At 40.5% G+C, this 22,590-nt stretch overlaps 1 protein-coding gene across 1 annotated transcript in view; it reads left to right on the forward strand.

The window, feature by feature from the left end:
* ncam1a (neural cell adhesion molecule 1a) overlaps positions 1-22,590 on the forward strand; it is a 267,736-nt gene that overhangs the window by 191,576 nt on the left and 53,570 nt on the right. The window contains exons 7-9 of the mRNA XM_073479183.1: positions 1,936-2,096; positions 3,000-3,142; positions 15,732-15,882. Coding sequence (XP_073335284.1) covers positions 1,936-2,096; positions 3,000-3,142; positions 15,732-15,882 — 455 coding nt within the window. The remainder of the gene's footprint in view (positions 1-1,935; positions 2,097-2,999; positions 3,143-15,731; positions 15,883-22,590) is intronic.

Genomic DNA, 22,590 nt, shown 5'->3' on the forward strand with positions numbered 1-22,590 from the left:
AATTTATTTAGTTCCGATTTAACCTTTAATGACTAAAACTCACAAATTCAAATGGAATCGGTGATCAGCTTTTGTTGGCAAAGAAACCAAAACCCTTTCATTTTTAGTCGAAGTCTAAATGATCTCCACAGCCTGTGAATATAAGCTGAAGATAAGATGAGCAGTATAAGATATGAAATATTGATTAAATGTGCATCCGGCATTTTACAGTCATTATCTCAAAATTAAATAGAAATTCTGAAATAGGAGGATCACTTTTCATAATAAAAGATTGATATCTAAACTCAGTCATTTGGGGTTAATGTGTGACTTATCATCAACAGGGACGAAGTTAAAATTAACGTTACTCTCACCAGGATCTAGTTCAAATAACACCCGGTTGAAACTACTTCTCCTTCCGTCTGTCGAAGTCATGTGAACTACGGCTCTATGCGTGAGGCGCCGCTGACAGAGAGTTGTCATTGACGATGGCTCATCTGTGGAGCTTTTTCAGTTTTTTCAACAGCAAAGACACTGTGTGTGATGTGTGTGTGTGAGGAGGGTGAGGTACTGTGGCAACACTGCAAAACCTTGTTAAGTATCTCAGATTTAATCACAGAAAAGAGTTGATGAGGTAATGTAGCGGCTATTTAAAGAAGAGGAGAAAAAAGATGCTGCAGAGTAAGACAGACTTCAGTCACTGAGTCCTTTGGCCCTGGCAGGTTTTATCCAGGTATAGTGTGAGAGAAAGTGTCGCTATTGGCAACGGTAATCACTGTCATTGACCATAGTGATTCACATCTGACTCGGGATACAAATGTTATTTTATTGAGCTTTTGTGCAAAGTATCGCTTTGGTATCATATCTGTATCAGTGATGCTAGCCTGGATTTAATTAGTCATATTGCACATTTCTACTCAAAACAAACTGGCATTTTCAAGTCTTGCGAACAACAGTCGTGATGCACGTCGCTGCTGCAGGTAGCTATCAGAAACAGTGGGAACAACCCTAAAATATCTAGATTCAAAGTAACTACTACTCTTCAGGAAATTAATAATAACAGCACGCAAACATGATAATGGATTTATCTACTACAATATATCTTAAGTAACTTAATCCAGTTTGAATTGGTGATGCTTTATCACCACTCAGTTTTGACAAGTACAAAAAAACAAGGTTTATGTCTCTTCATACAGCTGCTAGCTCGATATACATTTTCATATTCATGGTGCATCATTTCCGCTGTCACTCAGTAGCACCACCGCTGTGCAGAGGGTTCTTAAAAGGCTGTTTTGCAGAGACACCAGTGAATAAGACTATTGAACACTCTGATGATCCTCACAGCTGTCTTCCATGCAGCAAAGCTGGTGTGTGATGTGAGTGTTGAGGCTGAGGGGAGATGCTGCTCCTGGCCAGAAGTGAGTGAAGACAGACAGCGAGGTTGTAGGGAGGACAGATGGGTGAGGCAGAGAAAAAACAGAAGGGTAAAGCTCTATTTGTTGTTTGTCATTCACTGTCTGCCTGCAAAATGCTTCGGGAAGGCTGCCACTGCGTGCATAACAACTCTCAATTCTCCAGAAAACAGGATTTTTTTAACCTCCGGTGAAGACTTCTGCTTCTCAAGAGCGAAAGAGGGGTTTTCTTAAAACATGCGTCATCATCAAATTGGTGCATGGCCTTCTTAAAAACACGATGTACGGGCTAAAGGAGAGCTGAGGCAAACAAAAGCTGTGGAAATGTTGGAGATGTTCTCAGAGGCATATAGAACAGGACAGCTTTTTTTGGTCTCCCAGCCTTTGTTGTGCGCCAGCTGCTCTCCTCCTGAAATAAAGCCCCAAACGGATCATTGTCAGCGAGTTAAAAAAGTTATTTGTTGGCCCCTCAAGTTGTGTAAGCAAACACTTGTGATGTGAACGCCCCGACATGTCTTTTTCCCTCTTTCTCCCTCTGCTACAGTAACAACATTGTCCTTGAAACGGGTGATAAGTACAGCCTGAACGAGGATGGTTCAGAATTGGTAATAAAAGATGTCAAGAAAGTGGATGAAGGAGATTACACTTGCATCGCCAAGAACAAGGCGGGAGAGAAAGCCGAGGAAGTCAGCCTGAACGTGTTCGGTAAGAGAATAACTCCATTCGCTTACGATAGCATATAGAACACTGTGGCTCTTTTTTTCTCTGTCTGGCCTTTTCTTTTGTACTTATTGACATTTGCTGTCTACAGCCTTTTCCAGTGGTTGGATGCAGTGTTACACAGCGTGAAGCATATAGTTTAAAGAAAAGCGTGTCCTATTGAAAACTAATTAAGCCACCCCTCAGGACATTGAAAGATATCACGCTAGAGTTTCTCTTCATGAGGACATTTGCGCTGGCCTTATGTAATCATGTTCTTGCAGCTCTATTATAGGTCAATGGGGTATGAAACCAACCCTAATGAAGCCTGTCTGTGTACTTTACTACAATAGCACTAACAATATGTAACAGCTACTTAAAGCCCCGCTTATAAATATGTATGGCTGAAAGTAATGTCATGTGATGGAGAATCACAAAGAGTTGTCAGCCATCTCTGCAGCAGCTCTGCTGAGCTCTGTAACCTCTTTTAGCTTTTTGTTGTTTTACAGCCCACAAACTCCACAATTATCAACCTCATTTTCAGGAGCTTCAGGCAGTAATTTCTTTCTCTCTGATGAATACACTGTCTAACAGAAATAGTTGTTCAGCAACAAGCTGTTAAAGATCACATCACAAGAGTTTTCCTCAGTAGTTGGAAGACTGAAGTGGCCAGATGGGCAATTGTTTGCCGTACATGTAACTACTTGATTAAAGATAAAGCGCTCCATATAATGAATGCAGTATTAGTGGGATAATGATACAACTTCAATGGACAACAGTGCTACCAGATACTAGCAGTAGGCTGCAACGATCTATACCTCATGTCTGGGCATTTCTGCAGTGTCCTGATTAGTGAAACCCTGTTTAGAAAGTTTTGTTTCAACTACAGTTGTTTTGTCTTGTTTCTAGTACAACCCAAAATTACCTACCTGAATAACCAGACCGCCTCGGAGTTTGAGGAACAAGTCACCCTGACCTGCGAGGCCTCGGGCGACCCCACACCCACCATCTCCTGGAGTTTTGAAAACAGGGTATTCACTGAAGGAGAGCAGGTACTGGTTTATTTCTTCTTTTATTGTTAACAAAAGTAGACTATATAAAAAAGTTAATATTGTTCAGACGCACAGAGGACTTTTATCATCCAGATGAATCATCATGTCCTTACGCATCGTGCCATAAAGAGTCCAAACCGGTCTCGACATTGTTAAATAACAACAGAGCCCTTTCTAACCGACCCTGGGCAATAATTACTATTCAATGTTGAACGTTTGCACTATATTCATAACAACATACAAAACACTTATCCACATTCGAATGTATAAAGAAATCTATAATTTTTAAATATAATCCTGAAGGTTTCAAATAGTCGAGAGCTCAAATAAACCCCCACGCTGTACAACATAATGTGCGCCAGCTGCCAATGATGACCTGCACTTTATTTTGGCAAAACAGCGAAGACTCTGCAGATGCTGTTATGTATGTGGACCACTTGAGGAATTGCTGTTATTAAACAAACCTCTGCTAAATTATCATTCATTTTCTCAATCCATCGCAGGGCCGACACATCCACCATTATTCTTACGGATATTTCAGCAATTTAGTCGCCGTCCCTCTGACTTGCAGTCCTCCTTTTTTTTTCTTGAAATGACTGTGTTGTGTTTTATTTCCAGCCCTCCAATCTCGGATCATTAATAGCCAAGCAGTTGTCCAGTCAGCTCAAACTTCTTATTAAATCCTATATCACCACCTGAATTCTGTCTTTTGAACAGTAAACTTTGGATTCTACCATCTCTCTAAACTTTTGGCAGCCTTCTCCAACACTGCTGGAATTGCACTAATGATTTTGTATGTTTCCATCATGAGTGCTGGAGGCGAGAGTGTGCAGACTGTCGTAAAACCAATTTCCAGGCAGCACCGTTGCATGATATTCCCCAGCGCTGTTAAGAGTATATGTACCACTTCACTCCCTATTAATCATTAGCATTTAAAAGGGAATATTTTTGTGAAATGACGATGAAAAGTGCTCATCGGAAATTCACAGAGAATTAAGTGCAAATGATTTCAGAGAAATTAACTTAATTATTGCTGTGTTAAAAGCCAGAAGCCAGAAGAGTCTCCCTCTATCTCCAAAATCAGACTGTTCTGCGCTTAGCTATGCTACTCTGGCAAACTGCTGTGATTATCCACTTTGGAAATGAGTGGGCAATTTTTTTTTTTTTTTCAGGATGAACATGATATAAGAATAAAGAAGCGCCTAACCCATCTTTGTCATGCTTTGGTGTATAGCCTCGTTTTTCTCTTCGTGTCCTTCAGGAGCACTGGCGATAACACTGGATTAAAGCTTTGGCTATGGAACATGCTGGCTTCTTAAGACGTGCGAGCTCTGAATACACGTCCTTGTGAAATTTTCTCCATTACAGTGGTCACAGCGTGTTGGCAGTCGCCAGCCTAAAGAGAGATTCGCATCCCCAAGTCTATTGTTATGCTCTTATCAGCTCATTAAAGTGGTATAATTTTGAAAAATCCATCTTTACCTTCCATTCTGACAACATGCATCATGTGAGCAGTAGATGGATTAGTCACTTCAGAGGGTAATTTTCTGCTGTGAATGCGGTAAACAGTATTAAGATAATTACCTCGCTGCCTCTAGCAGGTTAGTGGATTCAGGAGGAACACCTCATACGCTGGTTAATGGCTCAGCCCGCGTTAGACACTGTGAAAATGATAATTCATCTTCATAATACTTCTGATAATCACGGATTATGGACTGGTACTGGTACCGAAATTCGCTACCAGCTCTGTTTGCTGAATTTTTAATCACTCCCTGTCATGTGCAATATACAAAGTTGTGATTAAAGTAGGTCATTGTACATGAGGTAACCAGCCCATCACCTTTCAGCATTCAGCAGTTCGTGAATTCTCTGTGAGGCCACTCCCTCAGTAATCTTGAGAGGTCTGTATGTGTTTTTGATGTAACCGTTATGAAATACAGAGAAATTTTAAGGTTTGGCTTTTATTCTCGACCACTCGCTCTATGTATTCTTCATTGCGCTCTCCCACACAACAGACCTGTCTATTGGAAGTGATCTGCAGGAACCCCTTGCCTTACCTTTTCGAACACAGTTGTTGCGTGGATGTTACAAATGATGTACAAATGTAACAATAGGTGGACTATTTTCGGAGACACACACAGTGAATGCAGTGAAAGCACCTGTCCTGGCTTGTCCCGAAGGACACCAAGGGACTCAGTTGTGCAATATTTGGGCCATACTGTCCTACTTTACCTCGCAGCTCTGTCCAGCTGTACTCAGCTGCTGTGATGAAGTATGTCTTAAAGCTGCCATTTTTTTTAACATTAGATATATCACTATGAAATCAACAGTCCTACCCTCAGTTCCAAACTAAAAAGACCACAAGACATTAAGTATCTCTGTCAGTGGTACTGATAATAAGAAAATTGCAGAATAAGGTGTTGTACTGTATTTTTGTTATTGTCAGCAAATTCCATGAAAAGAAAAAACAACGGTGTGCTAAGTGTTGAATGTGTTGGAGTATTTGGAGCAGGATGATGTAAAATATGTGTGGCTCATGGTGATGAAAGAACATCTTTGTTTGCCTTCGTCAACTTTTGACAAAGTACAAAATATAAATAAACATTAGCTTTTCCTTTAAGCACAGCCAACCAGTGACAAGATGCACCGTCCTTTCAAATACAACAAATTTGGACTGGCAGTTGCAACCCTTCTTTTTCAAAATCAAAACCTATAATTGCCATTTTGGCTTTTACCATATTGTATTATGTTTTTTGTAGCTTTTGAGAGATAACTTCATTGACATTTCTAGCCATCACTGGTTAGATCACCAGAAATACTGGGAGGATGGGCCAGATTTAAGCTCTGCATTGCATCCATCTGGATCCAGGATAAACTAAGTCCATAACTGGACCAGACCAACTGGCCTGTCAGTAGCTTTGTCTCAATTCTCGGGTCGCATCTTTCAAAGGCGTGGCCTTCCTAGAACGCCAAGGCTGACCTAGCATTAGCAACCTTGACAGTATTGGGGTCTCTTGGCTTTTTTGATAATTGTATCGTTAGCTATTCAAGTGGCTTGAAACCCCATACTTACATTTAAAAGTGTATCCAGCTGCCATTTCGCTACATGTGTCCACCATAGCTGTCTTTTGCAAAAACAAAATCACCAAGCATCTCCAGTGCATGACAAATCTTGAGAAACGATAGGCCACAAAGGATGCAACTGTTGTATCCTTCATGGCGCAGGAAAGGAAGGCCGCGTTCTTCAGCTGCATTTGAAGGAGCCTTTGAAATGGGACGGCCTTGTCACGACGCTGTGACGCATTATGGCAGTGTCTAATATGGCTTAATTAGTGTTAATATCATCCTATATTCCACCCATATGCCTGGAAGCTAATAAGACATTCCCATAGATGTAATAGCTTTGTATCACAATCTGTGCTGCTTCTTTGTTCGAGGGTTCCTCCTCAGCTTCACTTGAGGGAACAAACATTATTAAATAACTTAAACTTTAACTCCTTTCACCATCTGCTGTTACCTCTGAAAAGTTTATCTCCCTCTTCTTTTAGATTCCTTTCGGGAGGAGAGGCGGCCTTATTTCCATGCCAATAAACAATTATGCAGTTTTCAACCAGATTCTGTGAAAAGCTGAGTGGTTGTTTGTCAAAGTTTGTCGTCAGAAGACACTATAAATTAAATCCAGAAACTTTCAGCTATCTTAAATGACTTTATATTTTTTGAGTCCAGCTTCAATGCATTCATGCCAAGAAAGCATTTAGCTGTTTAAAAGCTCGCTCAAAGGAGTGATTCATCAAAATGTGGCATGTTTACAGTATAACAGGCTCTGAAAACTACTGCGCTAATCTTAGATTAATTCTTCTAAATTAACAATGAAATATTAATGCATATGAAACGTCAAAAAAGCATTTCAGTGTTAAGCTGAATTAGTCATCAAAAGCAATTTACTCACTTGTGAAATGAGTCCAAAAAACTGAATGCACACAAAAACTGATATTACTTTATCCTGACTGTGCAGCCTCGTGGAGCCGGTGTGTGCCAAAAGCTGAAATGCATGCAAAAAAAAGTGCACGTCTTCACCTCGGTGTCATGCCAGGAAAAAGAAGACATAATGGCATTTCCATGGTGAACGTTTCAGAGGATTAAGAAGAACGAGAGCAGAGTGTCAGTGATGTGTGTGCTGAGGGTGCGTTAGCTGCACAAGACTCACACTTGTGTTACTCTTTTGGACTGAATGACCTCATGGTTTGCTTTGGAGCGTCACCTTCAGCCAAACCTTCCCTTTTTAACTTCTACAAATAATAAAATCATCAGAGTGTTTTCTTTTTTTCCATCCAATGCTCGCTGATTGTTCAACTCTTCTTCTTTTTACCTTTGTGTTGGAGGATTATCAGTAGATAATTTTTTATTCAGCTCGGGTGCCCCCAGTTTTTCCCATTAACTGTGTCGTTTGTTGCTGCCAATCAGCGGAAACATTCAGTGCATTCAGGGCTGTTTTTACTGAATCTTATCTGCCACCTGCAAGCAAGAGTTGCCTGTCGCCACTCACAGTTGTCACTGAATATCTCCTTCCATTCACAGCCCGTCATCTTCCCTCTCTTTCCTATCTATCACTGTCAGATCAATTTTGATTTAATGCCGCTGTAATCAGAAAATCCGGCTGTTCATTTGGTAATCGCTGTCACTAATTTTCAGCAGATCGTCATTCACCACTGGTCCGTTTCCTGTTTTCCACGCTCCGTCCTCCCTTACACGTCCTAGTATTACATCACACCAGAGCACCGACACATTCATGATGATCTGAAATGACAGAACAGTCGTTTTACTAGCTGCTGCTGCCTCTTTAGAATTTCACTTGCCTTGTAAAAAGTATAGTTATCGCTATATCATATCCTGAGAAGGGAGTGTGATGTGATTCCTTGCACGTTAATGGCATATTACTCTTTGCACGGCGAGATTAGAAATATCTGTATGTACTCGTTATTAAAGGAAGATAAGTGGCGCGCGCCTGTGTTCTGTACATAAATGAACGAGTTAATCAAAACACTGAATGCCGTGATGAGAAAGCCTCTGATTAGAAAAACAAAGTCCCTAGATACCGGTAATGGCTGTCTCATAATTAGTTTCAGTGCCCTGTTTTCCTTAGTGTGCCTCCAAATTCTCCCTTATTACAGTGCATTAATTAATAACAGACTGAGACGGCCCCATGTTGCTTTAGGAAAATATGCTCCAGTTTGGCTTTTTGACCATTTCTGTAAATTCCCGGAACACAGTCGAACTGCCAAGCCTGAAATCCTGACCTCAAAGCAGTCATTTTCTTGAACTTAATGGTTTTAACACTGCGTAAGCTCTGTTTTGAATTTTGAAGAGTTGACAGATTTAAACATAATTGTAATAAATACAACTTCATTCACCAAATCCCTCTAATCCTCATCAATGATTATGCAAACTCTGTGTACGTTTTTGTTTTTGAGAACAAAACCAGGATTGTTCCATGTTCACGCCCCGTGATTATACAACATGTATACATTACTGCTGCACTTTCCACAGTTGGTAAGGTGTTGAAGATGCTGGAATGTGTTATCCCACCTTTCAGGCAAACATTGGCTTCCATTTATTCCACCAGGGAATGAAAATCAATGCACAAACTTGAGTTGGGTAATCTATCACAGTGAGCATTACGTCTGCATTAGTCTTTATCAAAGCTACATTACTGTTGCATGGTAGACTTATTTTAGCATAAACAATACAATAGCAAAGCAGCCACAAAGTTCACCATGATGGATTGCCTTACTCACCTAGCAATTTCAGAGCCACTCCAAGTTAATTTCCCCGCCAATTGAAAATGGATGCAAATCAAAAATATACCTGGAAGGTGGGAAAATGCACTCTGGTGTACCCTGGAAAAATGATTGGCAGCAATGTATTAGTAGCCAGTGAGCTAAAGCATTCACCTCTATGGTCCTTCAAACATGAAATCATTGCTCATCTCCCGCAGGTAAATCCAGTCTGCACTCACTCTGTGTTGATCCTTTACAAACGCTTACTTTGCTCCACTGTGTGGCTGTTTGTCTTTGCTTCCTGTGTGTTTGTCCTCTCTAGGCTTCTTGGACACGACCAGACAAATATGAGGTATGGCTACGAAATACGGTAGCCTGACCCCTAGTTGTGATAGCCCAGACTTACACATCCCTTTTTAATCGCAGAGCAGAAGTGTTGTCACTCAGCCAACACTTAATGCTTGCTATATTTAGTCGTGCACTAAAAACCGTAGACCATTAGACACGTAGTACAGTACATTTAATCCATTTAGTTCCAGTACATATTTAGACTTGCCCTATTTAGTTGTTGCTGTTTATGTTTTTCCATCTTGAGATGTAAGACAGTCACAGTATCTGAAAGTTGATGATGTTTTTATTTTTACCATATAGCATGCTGTTATTTCCTGCTGCACGGTCTGCTTAGTTCTCAGACTTGATTCAGGGAAGAAAACAGATTCCTGGGTTGGGTTTGTTGGGCGGCCAGCAGCTCTACAACTTCACGTAGAAAACACTGTCTGCTCTGCTGAGGGCCGGCCGTAGTGCTAACACACCAAGCTATACTAAATCTTAACAGAGTGTTTTTAAAACATTGTAGACTGCTATCATAAGCCAGGAGCCTGCATGGTTTTATTTCCGACTGCACACTACAGCAGCTGATACCTCCAGTCAGAGGGGGAGTCCAGTCACCTGGGGCCTCATTTATACAATAGTCTTAACGGATCAGTTCACCCAAATTACGAAAAAAAACAGGTTTTCTCACTTTACCCCTTGTGGTATTGAGCCAGGCAGATAGATTTAGTTTATTTGTTCAGATTTTGAGATAGCAGCGTATCATGAGATTTCTGTGCACATCCCAATATAATATACGTGGAAGGGATTCCATTTGTGGTGTGCTCAGTTTAGGTACAGACATTTCAAGAGAAGACGGTTTGGAAATCTTTTTTTAAGAATCAAACCGAGCATGCCATAGGAAATGATGGCAAGGCTATCTAATAATGAATCCAAAAACGCCTTTGTGCATGAGCTCCCCGCTGTAGCATTTCAATGGAAAGAAACATGCAAACTCTTGGCTCGTATCAAAGTCGGAACTACTGTCGGTAGATAAAAATTGACACGATATAACAAGCTAACTTCACTCACTGACACGCACAATAATTTGCCTCACCAGGCTTCACTGTGAAATACAGAAAGAACTCTGTGAACCAATGTTTAAAAAAAACACACATGATAAATGAACTTTTGCAATCTGCAACAACTCGCTCAGCTTGGCCTCATATAAACATTCAGTTTGCTTCTGACTGCTTTACAGATTTAATCAGTCAATCATTGCTTTTTTTTCCTTGTTGTTTCTGTGAAGTTTATTTCAATTTCTGCATCACATGGTCTGTTTAACAAACCCCAGCATGTGACAAGTGTTTCGTCACATTGTTGAACTGTCACCTTCAGGTTGTGTGATTAAAGGCTCTGCAGGCCACAGCTGCAGCATGTTTTTAGTTATTTAGCAATTTGCAGTATCATAGGAGCTGACACGTCTGGTTATAATTCTGTCTACAAAATCAACTTTTTCTGTCCTTGATGGTGTGTTCCTGTAGTTTTCCCTTGATTCTGGAGACAACTAGATACTATTAGTAGCCTTTTGCCCTAGTTAAGCTTTCCTCTTTGTCGGCCGATGACTGCCAGTCGAGAGAGATGTTTGCAGTCCATGTCCATTTTATTCTTATCACTGGTTTCTCTAAAACTGCTTGTCCCCACAGGGTGAGCGGTGTAAGAGTGGAAACAGTGTGTTTATTAACCTGGTTTCTGTATCTGGCAGTGTGGAAAACAACATTTAATACGAGGCAGCCACAAAAATAACTTCGATAAGGAGGGCACCAGAGGATATTGTCAGCTTGTGGCTCTGCCCAGCAGTAAAGACGGAAACGTTGCCATGTTAAACATTTTGATTTGCTGTTGGTGAATTGTACAGCATTGATCAAACTAATCTGTAGTCACCAACAACAGTTCTGGCCTTGCTTCCATTAGTTGTTGACTGATCTCAGCTCTTTGATAGACTTCAATTAAGCCGCTAACAAGCGGGCATTATATGATTAGTCACCATGATAGATGAATCCTGAAAGGTAGTATTACGCTAAAGAGAACTGCAAAGTGTTTCATAATTTCAGGAGGTGCACTTTAGAAAGCAGCCTGACGCTTCAAACAGTTCAGGGTTTGATTGTAATAACCTGCTGCTGACTGCCATTGATCCCAGCAGTGCTGAATAGTCCATTCAGGCAGTCCTCTTCAACTCATGAACCGAAGAAAGATCGCACCACCTTCTTGTATTTACCTCGAATGGAAATTAAGCTCTCTCAGTGAGTATGTTGTACTCACACTAGTCCGATGATGAACTACTGCAAGGTGCAAGTAATGGAATCAAGGCTGAGATATCTATGCAGCATCTGGTGATTTACAGATAAATAGAATGTTTAACAGCACACTGTCAACCTCATTATGAACTTTTTGGTGAGTTCATGATTAGTGACTTTACAGCAAGGCCACCAGGAAGCCCCAACTGTCAAAATGTTGGACATTAGTTGACAAGGAACACTTAAATGCACCGTCAGTTATAACAGACAGGGTCGTTTCAGGAGGAGGTTCACCTTCATGTGCCACATCCTGCAGGAGGATCCAGCCCTCAAATTCAGAGACAGCTTATCATAACCTTTATCCTAGCTATCTGCGGTGGCCATTTTACGACATGTGTGGCGCAGCTTGTCAAGCTCAGGTCTTCTTATTGATACATAGCTCTGCTGACCGTCCTTTTCCACTGCAGAAATAACATAACATGTACTACACGTATGTAGATTTTAGCTATGGTCACAGGATCTCCTTTTAGTAGTTCCTGGAGCCACATTTTGGCTCTCCTAAGGAGGTAATACTAACCTCCAGGGGTTCCCAGCACTGCCGTTGATCTTGTTAGTAAAAAAAAGACATTACAACAAGGATGACAACAACAAACACTGCATTAACCACCATTTTACTACAGCGTCAGCATCGACTAGGGCAATGGGAGAACAATCAAGAATGCTTGTTCGACAAATTAAGTTGTCCGGGCCTTTATTTATGATTGTAGCAAGGAGACTATTCAGAGGAGCTGGAGTCAGCAATTAGAAAATAAAATGTGTACCAGATGATTTCTCAGTCTGGCATAAACATGGAGACAAACAAGCAGGGAAAAACTTCAATGAAGAAAAAAAAATATCAAGACAGGATCAGAATGTGTGCAGCAGCTCAAACTGAAAAACTATGAAGCACTTCCCGTGCTTCACCACATTATGGGCCACTGACGTGCTTGTGCCAGCCCATCTTCAGCATTAAAGGCAGAATGAGAAGGATTTGTTGATTGCTACCTCACACGCTGCATGCTGTTTTTGTCCGGGGGCTTCACTTCTCAGAGGCTGATGCCCAGAAATGTAAATCCGACTCATTCTGCATTTAACGTACGATAAATGGATGGCGCTATCAGTTCAGCTCCCTTTGCTCCTCTGTCCCACACCCGTTTACAGTACTTACCTCGCCTACAAAAACAGCACATAAAAATAATTGGTCCCGCTTTTGCTTTTTTTAATGAACTATCTCCAAAACATCCTGGTTTGTGTAGAAGTTGTTAGAAGTTGTCTCACAAGGCTATTAAAAGTTTAGGTTGTAAGCTTACATGATCTAAGGTTGCTGCAGTGGAACATTCTCTCAAGTCTTAAGTCTATAACCAGCAAATAAAATATAAAATATGAAATGTCTCAACAACTGTTGATTTTCCCTGAACTTTGGGACAGACATCCATGTCAAGTCACACCCCCCCAAACCCCAATTACTACAGTCTTACCTGCAGTAGAGGGTCGTTATTAAGCGAAAAGGCCAGTTGATCTAACCTGGTCAAAAAACATGACACTGAATCGAATTTGTATGTGGAAAACTTTATTAAAGCTTATTAATTTCTTCTCAATCAAAAAAGATATAGCTGTAAAATGCTGACAGCCAGAAACTACACTGAAAACATAAAATGAAATCAGACAAGTCATTTGAGTCATCATGTCTCAAGTCAAGTCGAGTCTTTAAGTATAAGTCGAGTCAAGTCGCAAATTCTCAAAACAGTGACTCGAGTCAACTTGAGTCCCAGTGAAGTCCACATCTCTGGGATTTTGCTCAACACACCACAGCGTCTGTACAGTTTAACAGAGCCACCAGTGTGGTAGTAGAGTCTTAGTCGTGTTAACAACTTTTACAGTAACTGTATAATAACTGTTATTAGATTATTTATCCTGACTGCTGAGCTAGAAAGCTCTTACATTCCCTCCTTGTAGGATGCTGACACGAACAGTTGTTTTCAGTCGGCATTTTGTACTTACAGAAATCCGCTGTGGTATTAATGCAGCATTAACATCTTTTTATAGAAAAAGTAGGGCCGTAGGTGGTGGAGAGGTGCTGAAGTAGAGAAGCAGCACACATAAATAAAGAGTGAACTGGGCTCGCTCCCTGCAACGCTGTGAAGATTCGGTCCGGCAGTCTCTCCCATACAACAGTTGAAGTACAGAATACATGACAAGCTGAACATGTGTATTGACAGGTTATGTAACAGTGTCAGCTCTGCCCTACAGAAGCAAAGCAGCGTTGACTACACAATCAGGGGACACAGTGGAAAATAATTTCCACTGTTCTAATTAATTTAGTAACAAATCAGAGTTGTCTGATTCAAATGATTTAGTAGAATTAATTCATAAATCCCGTTCGAGCGGTCTGCCTACTCCCTTCTTCCTCTGTTGTATCATTAACGTATTACTCTCCATTAACCTTATCTCCGTTTACATTCCAACTGTGCGCCCAGTGCAGCTCCTTCCCGTGTCACCGCAGTAAGACAAGATTAATGCTGCCCTTTCAAAATGTTCCAGGACACTCCCTCACATCTTCAGTAAACAGCAAAAATGTTTCTGCCACATCTGCATTCCCCTGCTCTGTGTAGGATAACAGCACGTGCCATAATGCTAATACAACATATACAACAAATATCTTTCAATTATTTATAAAACGTAAACGCCGGAGCTCCTAGAGTGCCTGAAATATTAATAGAGAATCATGGCAGCTCGAGGGAAGATGTATATCCCCTGTTGGTTTAAACTGTGTGGCGCCCAGAGGCGAGTAAGCTGTAGCTGTATTTTTTACCAGTCTGAGTCTTTTATAAGGCCTGCTCCATGGCTCTTCTTGATTATTGATGTCTTTCCTCTTGCCTGCTACCTTCTGCAGCATGTTTTCGAGAATATATCTTAATTATCGTCCTGGTGGGAAGGTCGTATCGGCTTTCTGGCAACATGCCGCACGTGAAGATACTCAAATGTGACTGTAAACGGCAGCTGAGAACAAACAGAGCCCTCTGTCCTTTGGCCTCATCATTGTGTCTGGTAACATAATACAGATCAAGCCGGGCTGCGGCGTGTGATTTATAAGGCAAGTGAGGTCACTGGGCGTGCTCTGATGTCAGCTGCACACCTGTGCTACAAGATGACTGCTCTGAATATCCTCAGTGACCCTGAATATCCACAAATAAACCAGGTTCAGCTAAGAAGGCAGACCAATAAAGGCGAAGGAAAATTAAAGCAAGGTTTTAACAAGCTATTTGTCCCAACTGCAATTACACTGATCCAGCTGCAATTAGACTGTCTGTAAACCTGCAACTAGACTGCTAAATGGTAAGGACAGTAATCGACGTACTGTAGGACTTTGCAGTTTATTGGGTGTGCCTGCTGATTTCTAGGCGAAAGCAGGGATATTTTCTCGGTAGCCACACTGTCTGCTGTGTTACTGTTTGTATGTGTAGAAGTTTTATTTGTCATGTACGTTTGAATGATTTTAGGACTGCTGTGTGAACCTTGGCCACCTTCACCGGGACAAGGCATTTAACTTGACCTAGAACTTTAACCTTAGTTTACATCCACACTGTGAAGGGTAAGGCTGGTGTGTCTATGTTTTTCCTTTTGTCACAAACCCCATGAAAATAATAAAACCATCATCCATTAGGCCTTCTATCAGATCTTTCTAGCTCCCTGGCACTCACTTTACTGTACTAAGAAAATTATACAAGAAAAACATAAAACAACGCCAGCCTTTTCCTTCCATTTCATAAAAAGATTAAAACAACAACTTCCAATCTGTATATAATCCCTTTTTTCCTGTTGTTTTTTCTTCCTCTGTTTTGCACTACGATTAAGGTCACCCGTCAATCAAACTGCGTTCATCCCAGTATCACAGTTTCTTTGTGTTTTTTTTAGTTAGTGAAATTTGAGTTCATTTCTCAGTTCATCTTCTATTTTTACACTGTTTATTACAAACAAACTAGAAACATAACCCCATCAATTGTTCCCTTTCTTTCTGTTTTAGCAGGAAGCTCTCAGTGTTTTAGACCAATAAATAAAAAAAGCTCTCATAAACAAGCTGGAGGGAATCACTGAGAGCAGCAGATCTGTATTCATTCCTCTGAAAAAAGTCAAGTGAAAACAATTACTCTCTTTTCTTCCCTGCAGAGCCTTGATAGAAATATCGTGGTACGCAGCCACGCACGGGTCTCCTCTCTCACCTTGAAAAACGTCCAGTTCACGTACGCCGGCCAGTATCTCTGCACCGCCAGCAACTCCATCGGGCAGGACGACCAGAACATGTTCCTGGAGGTCCGCTGTAAGTCACCCCGCTCATCCTACACTTGCTTTAGTGGTTTAACGCTGCTGTCACAGTCATCGCCTTCATTTTATAATGTTATAATCCACTGCTGAATGATTTAAGCACCCAGCTGTTGTTACTGATGATTTACAAATTATCCTTATACTCGCTCCAGAATAAGAGCAAATATTTCTCAAAATGCTGAGTGATTTGTTGAAGAAGAAACAATATTCTTAGTATCAGCAAAATTGAAAACAGAATTGACTTTTTCTCTTTTTTCACAGCGTAAGTATTCAGCTCATTTGCTTCAGTTAAAGTACCAGTACAACAATTTAAACATGCTCCATTACAAGCAAAATGTACTTCAAGTATAAAGTAGAAAAAAGGCCTATTCGTTAATATCATTATCATCAAGATGCAAGTCTGAAGCTGTATGTACCCCTGTAGCGTAATTTCTGGAAGTGCCTCGGCAGTAGTTCTATAAAAGCAGCAAGAAAAGTCCAAGTTGTGGGCAGTTGGGTTGGTTAGCAGGGTCATACACAGGACTTTACCCCGAAAGCCAGGGCTTTGTGTCCCGTGTGTGACAAAGTGTCGAGATCGATATGTTTTGAAGTGATGTTATGTAACGTATCATACGTTACATAAGTAGCATGACATAGTTATTTTAAACCACAGTATGATCTTTCCCCGAATCTAACCGAGTTGTTTTTGTGCCTAAACCCGATCAAGCCGCCACAGTTTCACATAATAACGGTACAATAGTAACAATATGTCATAACTTGTGACCTGTTTGTCAGCTTTATTTTGAAAGGCCTATGTAATATTGCTAACTTAACTGCTGAGACCTTCAGGTGTAATGCTGTAGAGCGTCATAGTTTGAAGCTTAAGGCCACTGACCGAGCTGCCATATTTGACGAGTTGGTAGCGAGAACGTGTTGATTATCATATTATTATTATTCTATATGACATTATTCAATCGTTACTGCTGATGTATCAGTGTGTGCTGTGAGTAGCAGTTGTTGTACTGTAGCTGGTCATGGTGAAGCTAGTTTTAACACATACAGATGGTAGTTTCGTGCTGCACTTCCCAAAATAGGCATCAAGCTGCTTCATAGGGTCACAAGATAAATATTAGGGGTCACAAGATGATTAGTGGAGAGCAGAGTTCTGTTAAACACATTTGTACTCACTTTGTGGCAGCAATTTCTGCTTTTCTCTTGGTAAACAATGGATAATTGTATCTCTTAGGCATTTGATAGTGATTTGAATGAGACTAAGTGGGAAGTTCAGAGTGCAAATCACTCTTTGGTGGAACTGCAAGAAAGATATCTGAAATATGACGAGGGACCCAATTACACACTGATTTAAGTTGTGAGAGGTCACAAGCAGAAAAGGTTGGAAACAACCAGCTTCGTCCGTAACAACGAGTTATATTTTATAAGCTTATTATATTTTTCTATATACAATCTTATCTCTGCCACTACCACACATACAGTGTTGTGGACTGGCATAGATCAGAGAATAACTGTCAGTGTTAGACAAACTCATTGCTCAGCTGAAGGAGAGACTGAAATGCTTAAGTCAGGATATTAAGACTCAAAGAATTTTTCTACAGAAACTTTTATAAGAGGCGCACATCTGTCTTCGGTCGGTGCTGATCTGGAACAGATGCCGCAGCTGCTCCTGTCTCTGCATCTGCCCAGGCTACGCTTCAACTGAAATGTCACAGTTATCAAACTTCAGTTAAAAAATGCTTGTGACAACTGGTAGATTGTAAAATTACATCCTTTGACCGTGATACATCATCAGTCTGCGATGTTCGGTGCAGGTCCAGCAGTAATTTTCTAGACCCTTTTCTCAATTAGTCTGCCTCTGCTCAGGTAGTGATTTTGTCTGTTTCCGAAACTGTTGTTTGACAGCAGCCCAAGAACTTTTCTGGGATTTGTTCATTAGCTGTTGCTTTTGCCTGTAGGCAGAAAAATCAATAGCGCAAGCAATATAAAAGTAAGAGTAAGAGAGCACGTCTTTCTAGTCAAGAAAAGCTTGAGACTCATGCACTTACATTTAAACCTGCATTGTGGCTGCCTTGCATGTAGAAATTCTTTCTTTTAGATTTTCTACAAGACCTCTCTCCTTGAATGATTGTGAAATGTTGGTGCAAAACAGCATCTCCAGACAGAAGATGTCGATTTTTTGATTCTAATTTTGATGGACTGACAGCAAAAACCTGGAGAAAACCCTCAACACTAGACAAGTATTTCGTCTTCAGAAGAGTTCTGCGGTCTGTTGCACCAGCTTAAAATATGTTGAGTGTAAATTCAAGGGCAGGTCAGCACGTACTTGTTGGCTGTAATTAGTTAGTTTCACGTTAAACTTGCTACTTTGATCATTTACCCCATTTCTACTACTGATTTAACCGAGTTGCCTGCAATCAAAACATAATTTCGGAGAGTTTCACCTGGTGCATTCACAGAGAAAATGAGAGAGATACTGTAGACGAGACTGTGATAGAATATTCATACAAAACCAACAAGACTATTTTATTTTAAAAAGAGAACAAAGTCTATCCAGTGTGAAGTGGCTAACATTAGATGAAATGTCTTCAGTCCCCCTGACATTACCTCATTACTAATTCAAAGCTATTTTATTGATCGCTTCTGCAACTTTGATGTTGTTCACTCAGGTAATGATGACGGTATCACACATAAATATTGTCAGAGATAATAACAGCATCAAGAAAAGTCTCAGGAAAACTTCTATCTGGAGGAAAGTATTCTGCTGAAGTTGACATCCTCAACAGTTACCTGTGTCTGTTGCGAGCAACCGAGTGCTGCCGGTGGTAATTCCCATGACAGGTGAAGTGAAGCAGCATAAAGTATCCATATAGTGCAAGACAGAGTGTGCATGTCAGTGTCAGCACGAATGTAAAGTGATGTAGTCTGTCACAGGTGTACATATCAAAGACATTTTTCCTCACATTTGCACACATATCAGTTTTCTAACTGTTCCACCACAGTGCCAGCTACTAAGGAACGACTTTCACCTGCTTGGGGAGGTGTAAGCTTTACCATAACTCTTCATTATTAAAAGCATAAAATACCACACTATGTTCCAACTAGGCTACGTTTGAACTTACACATAGATGGCACGACAAGGTTCTTGTCAAAGCTGTTTTAATTAATGGCTATGTTAAGTCTTCTGGGTAAATTACAACTCAGAACCATGGCTTAAGCAGCAATTACTTCACAAGTAATCCTACATTCCATAGGGGCATTTCAAAAGCATATAATAACATGCTGCAGGAAGCAAAGCGAAAAATATACAAATAAGAAAGTCCTGTAGCCGAGGAGGCCCACAGGCTTCACACCAGCTCGGAACGAGATGTATGCGAACACACAGTTTCTGTTTCTGGGGGATAAAGGGTGGACGAGAGAGAGCAGAGTTTGCTGGGTCAGTGGTACCACTGTGATTTGTTACCATGGAAACAAAGGTCTTCATTCTGACATAGCCTTGAGGTGCAGTGGCTTTTTAGCCTTAAAAACGACTTAGTCTTTACTTTTTCTGCAGCCGTCTAATTACTGTGGTCGTAACGCCACACTAAAATGCTGATGCAACAATTTTGCCTTTTTTAATCAGAAGTTTTATATATATTATAGAGAGTAGCAGGAGTCATGACATGCCTAAAGGATAGTTGAAAGTTTCAAGAAACGCTATAAAGCTTATATACTTTATACATTCTGCATATTACACTGCATGACAGCGAGGGTCTGTGAGGGTGCAAATACTTTGGATTGTTTCATTATTTTCCTACTAACTTGCAAAGTAGCTACAGTCTGTAAGTAGTTTTACATTTATTTTTTGGACACTTTAGATTTCAACTCTTACCATGATTATGAGGTTTTTTTTAAGGTTGGAGGTGGGCGGGACATTTAGATTCAACAGTGACTAAATTAGTGGCCCTTTTTTTACCTTTTGAGCTCTGTATAAAAAGAGCTATAATGTCTACACGTGCAGGACTTTAGAGAAAAAAGAAACTGTAAAACAGAGACTGTATATCTTAGCATTAAGCTTGCTGAGTTGTGTTTTGGCATGTATTTCCCCGTCATTAACTCAGCATACTGAGCATACAAAGACTGGAAGTCCATGATGGAAGCCAAATCGCACTTTATCTCTTTTAAATCTATCGAATCTATTACCTAGGTAAAAAAAAATTAAAAGAGATAAATAAAGCCAATGGAGGTTTAATTGGATTAATATCCCCTGCTCTCAATGCACCAGCAATTTGCTCCAGATATAATCACAACGCAGCGTTGATGGAGTTGTTTGAGGGCTTGCAGTTAGCTAGAGTAATCAGTGAGTAATCACGTTGCTGATTCACTGTTGCCAAGCAATTATCGATAAGAAAAGGTGCTTTGTCTTGAGCACAGCTCTCACTCTCTGTCCTCTCTATCACCACTCACCCACTCACACAATGAAGACGTTATCTAGGCATGGCACTTCCTATCTGTGGCACAGCATGATCCCATTAGCTGGGCTGAGTGTGTCTTGGTTTGCTGCTGAAGGACCGATAGGAAAGTGTTAATATCTTCTTTGTTTGAGCTCTGTTTTGTCAGCGGCCAAGGTTTGCTTTGCATGAAAGTCTAATGAAAACACTGTTTGAGCTGGAAGCAGGTCACTTCCTATGTACTCATCCCCATCCTGCTGGCTGTACAGGGAGAAATCCCAGCCTCTTTTTCTGATTGTTGCCAGGTTCAAAACACATTCGCAGTGGTGATACTAGGATTAGATTAGGATAAAATCTAAGCTGCAGGGAAGTGTTGTTTGGTACCAATCAGTCTGTTAAAATTGGATCATTTTGATATCAAGGTATCCTTTACGTGATAGAATCAGAATTTATGCATTCATTTAACTTTAACATTATCCATGAATGTGTTTCTTTTACCGGAAAACCTAAACTAAATAGGATTTACAACCCACTAAATGTTTACTCTGAGTGAACACAGCACAAAAGCCTAAATCATAATGATTTGATCTTGACCTAATTTTAATCTTGACATCTTTTAAGCTAAAATTTTAATATCAGAATTGTACCCAGGTGCTTTCACTGACATTGTAATTCATGCAGATATTTATATATTTAAAAAAATCAAGGTTAGATATTGTGAAATACTTTTTATTTGTGGTATTCAGAGCTAAAGAATGTATGCAGTGACTAATACAGACCACAAGGTTGCAGTAATCTTTGGACCAGAGTTACAAGAGGCACAAAGACGTTTGCAAAAAAGAACCTTGTAAGATTTTTGCCAGCAAAAGAGAGGTGCATGAAGTTCAATGCCACGTGATGTCAGTGTAATATTTCAGAAAAATGTTGAAATCAGAAACATGATTTTTTTGTAGTTGTACTATGCCTATAAACTCGTCGTCAGGACCACCATAAGGTTGTGATGTCACAATTATACAGTCAACGCCCTCAGCCATGATTGCAAAAACACTGGTAGGCCTTTGAGAGCTGACCAATCAGAGCAGACTGCACTTTTCGGGTAAAGCTCAGACAGAGGATAAATGGAGGTGCTGCAGCAATGGACAGTATTTAATTTTTGTTCTTTTTTTAATTCTCAAAATCTTCTGAAAGAAACCCAAAGATAAAAGTATGAACCTAAAAAAAGAGCTAAATATTGGTCCTTTAATTCCTAAATTCCTAGTTAAAGTACTGTACTTACCTTACCTGGATATACATACTCCTAATAAATGATACTGTTGTAGTCATCACTATGTTTTGACCTACATGAGCAGATACAGTCCCTCTATTTGCAAACATATTGACAATTCCACCTAGACCCGGCGAGGAGGCTTCAGAAATCAAAGAGGCAGGTCACAAACACTGTAGGCAGTCAATGAGGCCCAAAAGCAGAATTGATAGAAGGAGCGAGTGTCTAATCAGAGCTGCAGGCGATGGAGCATCTATTGACTCAGCCTCGTCCATCAATCCCAGCGGCGGCACACTGCAGAGTTTTCGAGGATCCGGGGTCAGAAGTAAAGCCCCGGCTGTGTCAGGGGCCGCAGCATTTCACAGCACTCAGAAGGCGAAGCACACTTCAGTGCATTCAGAAGCACTGCTCAGTGATGTGAGCAGGATATAATAAAAGGAAACAATGCAGGAAAACAGACGTCGCCTGCTGTAGCCCCCTCTCAATGATGGAGCCAAGAATGAAGGCTAAGGGTGATGTGTTTTCACCATATGGTATCAATTCAACTCAATGAGCATGTCAACGTAGCATGCTAAATGGGGCTCACTCTATAGTGTGAATGGTAGCAGTGTTATTGGTATCAGATATGGAGCAGTTGCAGTATTTTTCAAAACCCAAAATGGACTAGGCTAACTGTGTTTAGCTCAGTTATCTCTGTTGCTAGACTTTTTGTGAAATAATCGGTGGTGGAAAGGTAACACAATGTGAAAATACTCCCCTACAGGTGTAAGTCCAAGCATTCAAAACCTTACTGAAGTAAAAGTGTGCTTTATAATCAGACAAATATACTTACAGTATCAAAATGCACTCATTGTGGAGTAAAATGGTCCCTAATATTATATGATGTTTCTGGATTATATTACTGCTGCATTAATGTGTATGTTGCAGGTTTTTTGTTAAAGGGTTATTCTAGCTTCTATATATAATGTTGGCATACTTGCAAACAGTCCTTATTTCCCAGGAGACGTCAGTTTTTCAT

This window comes from Pagrus major, chromosome 13 (assembly GCF_040436345.1).
Source record: "Pagrus major chromosome 13, Pma_NU_1.0".
Lineage (NCBI taxonomy): Eukaryota > Metazoa > Chordata > Actinopteri > Spariformes > Sparidae > Pagrus > Pagrus major.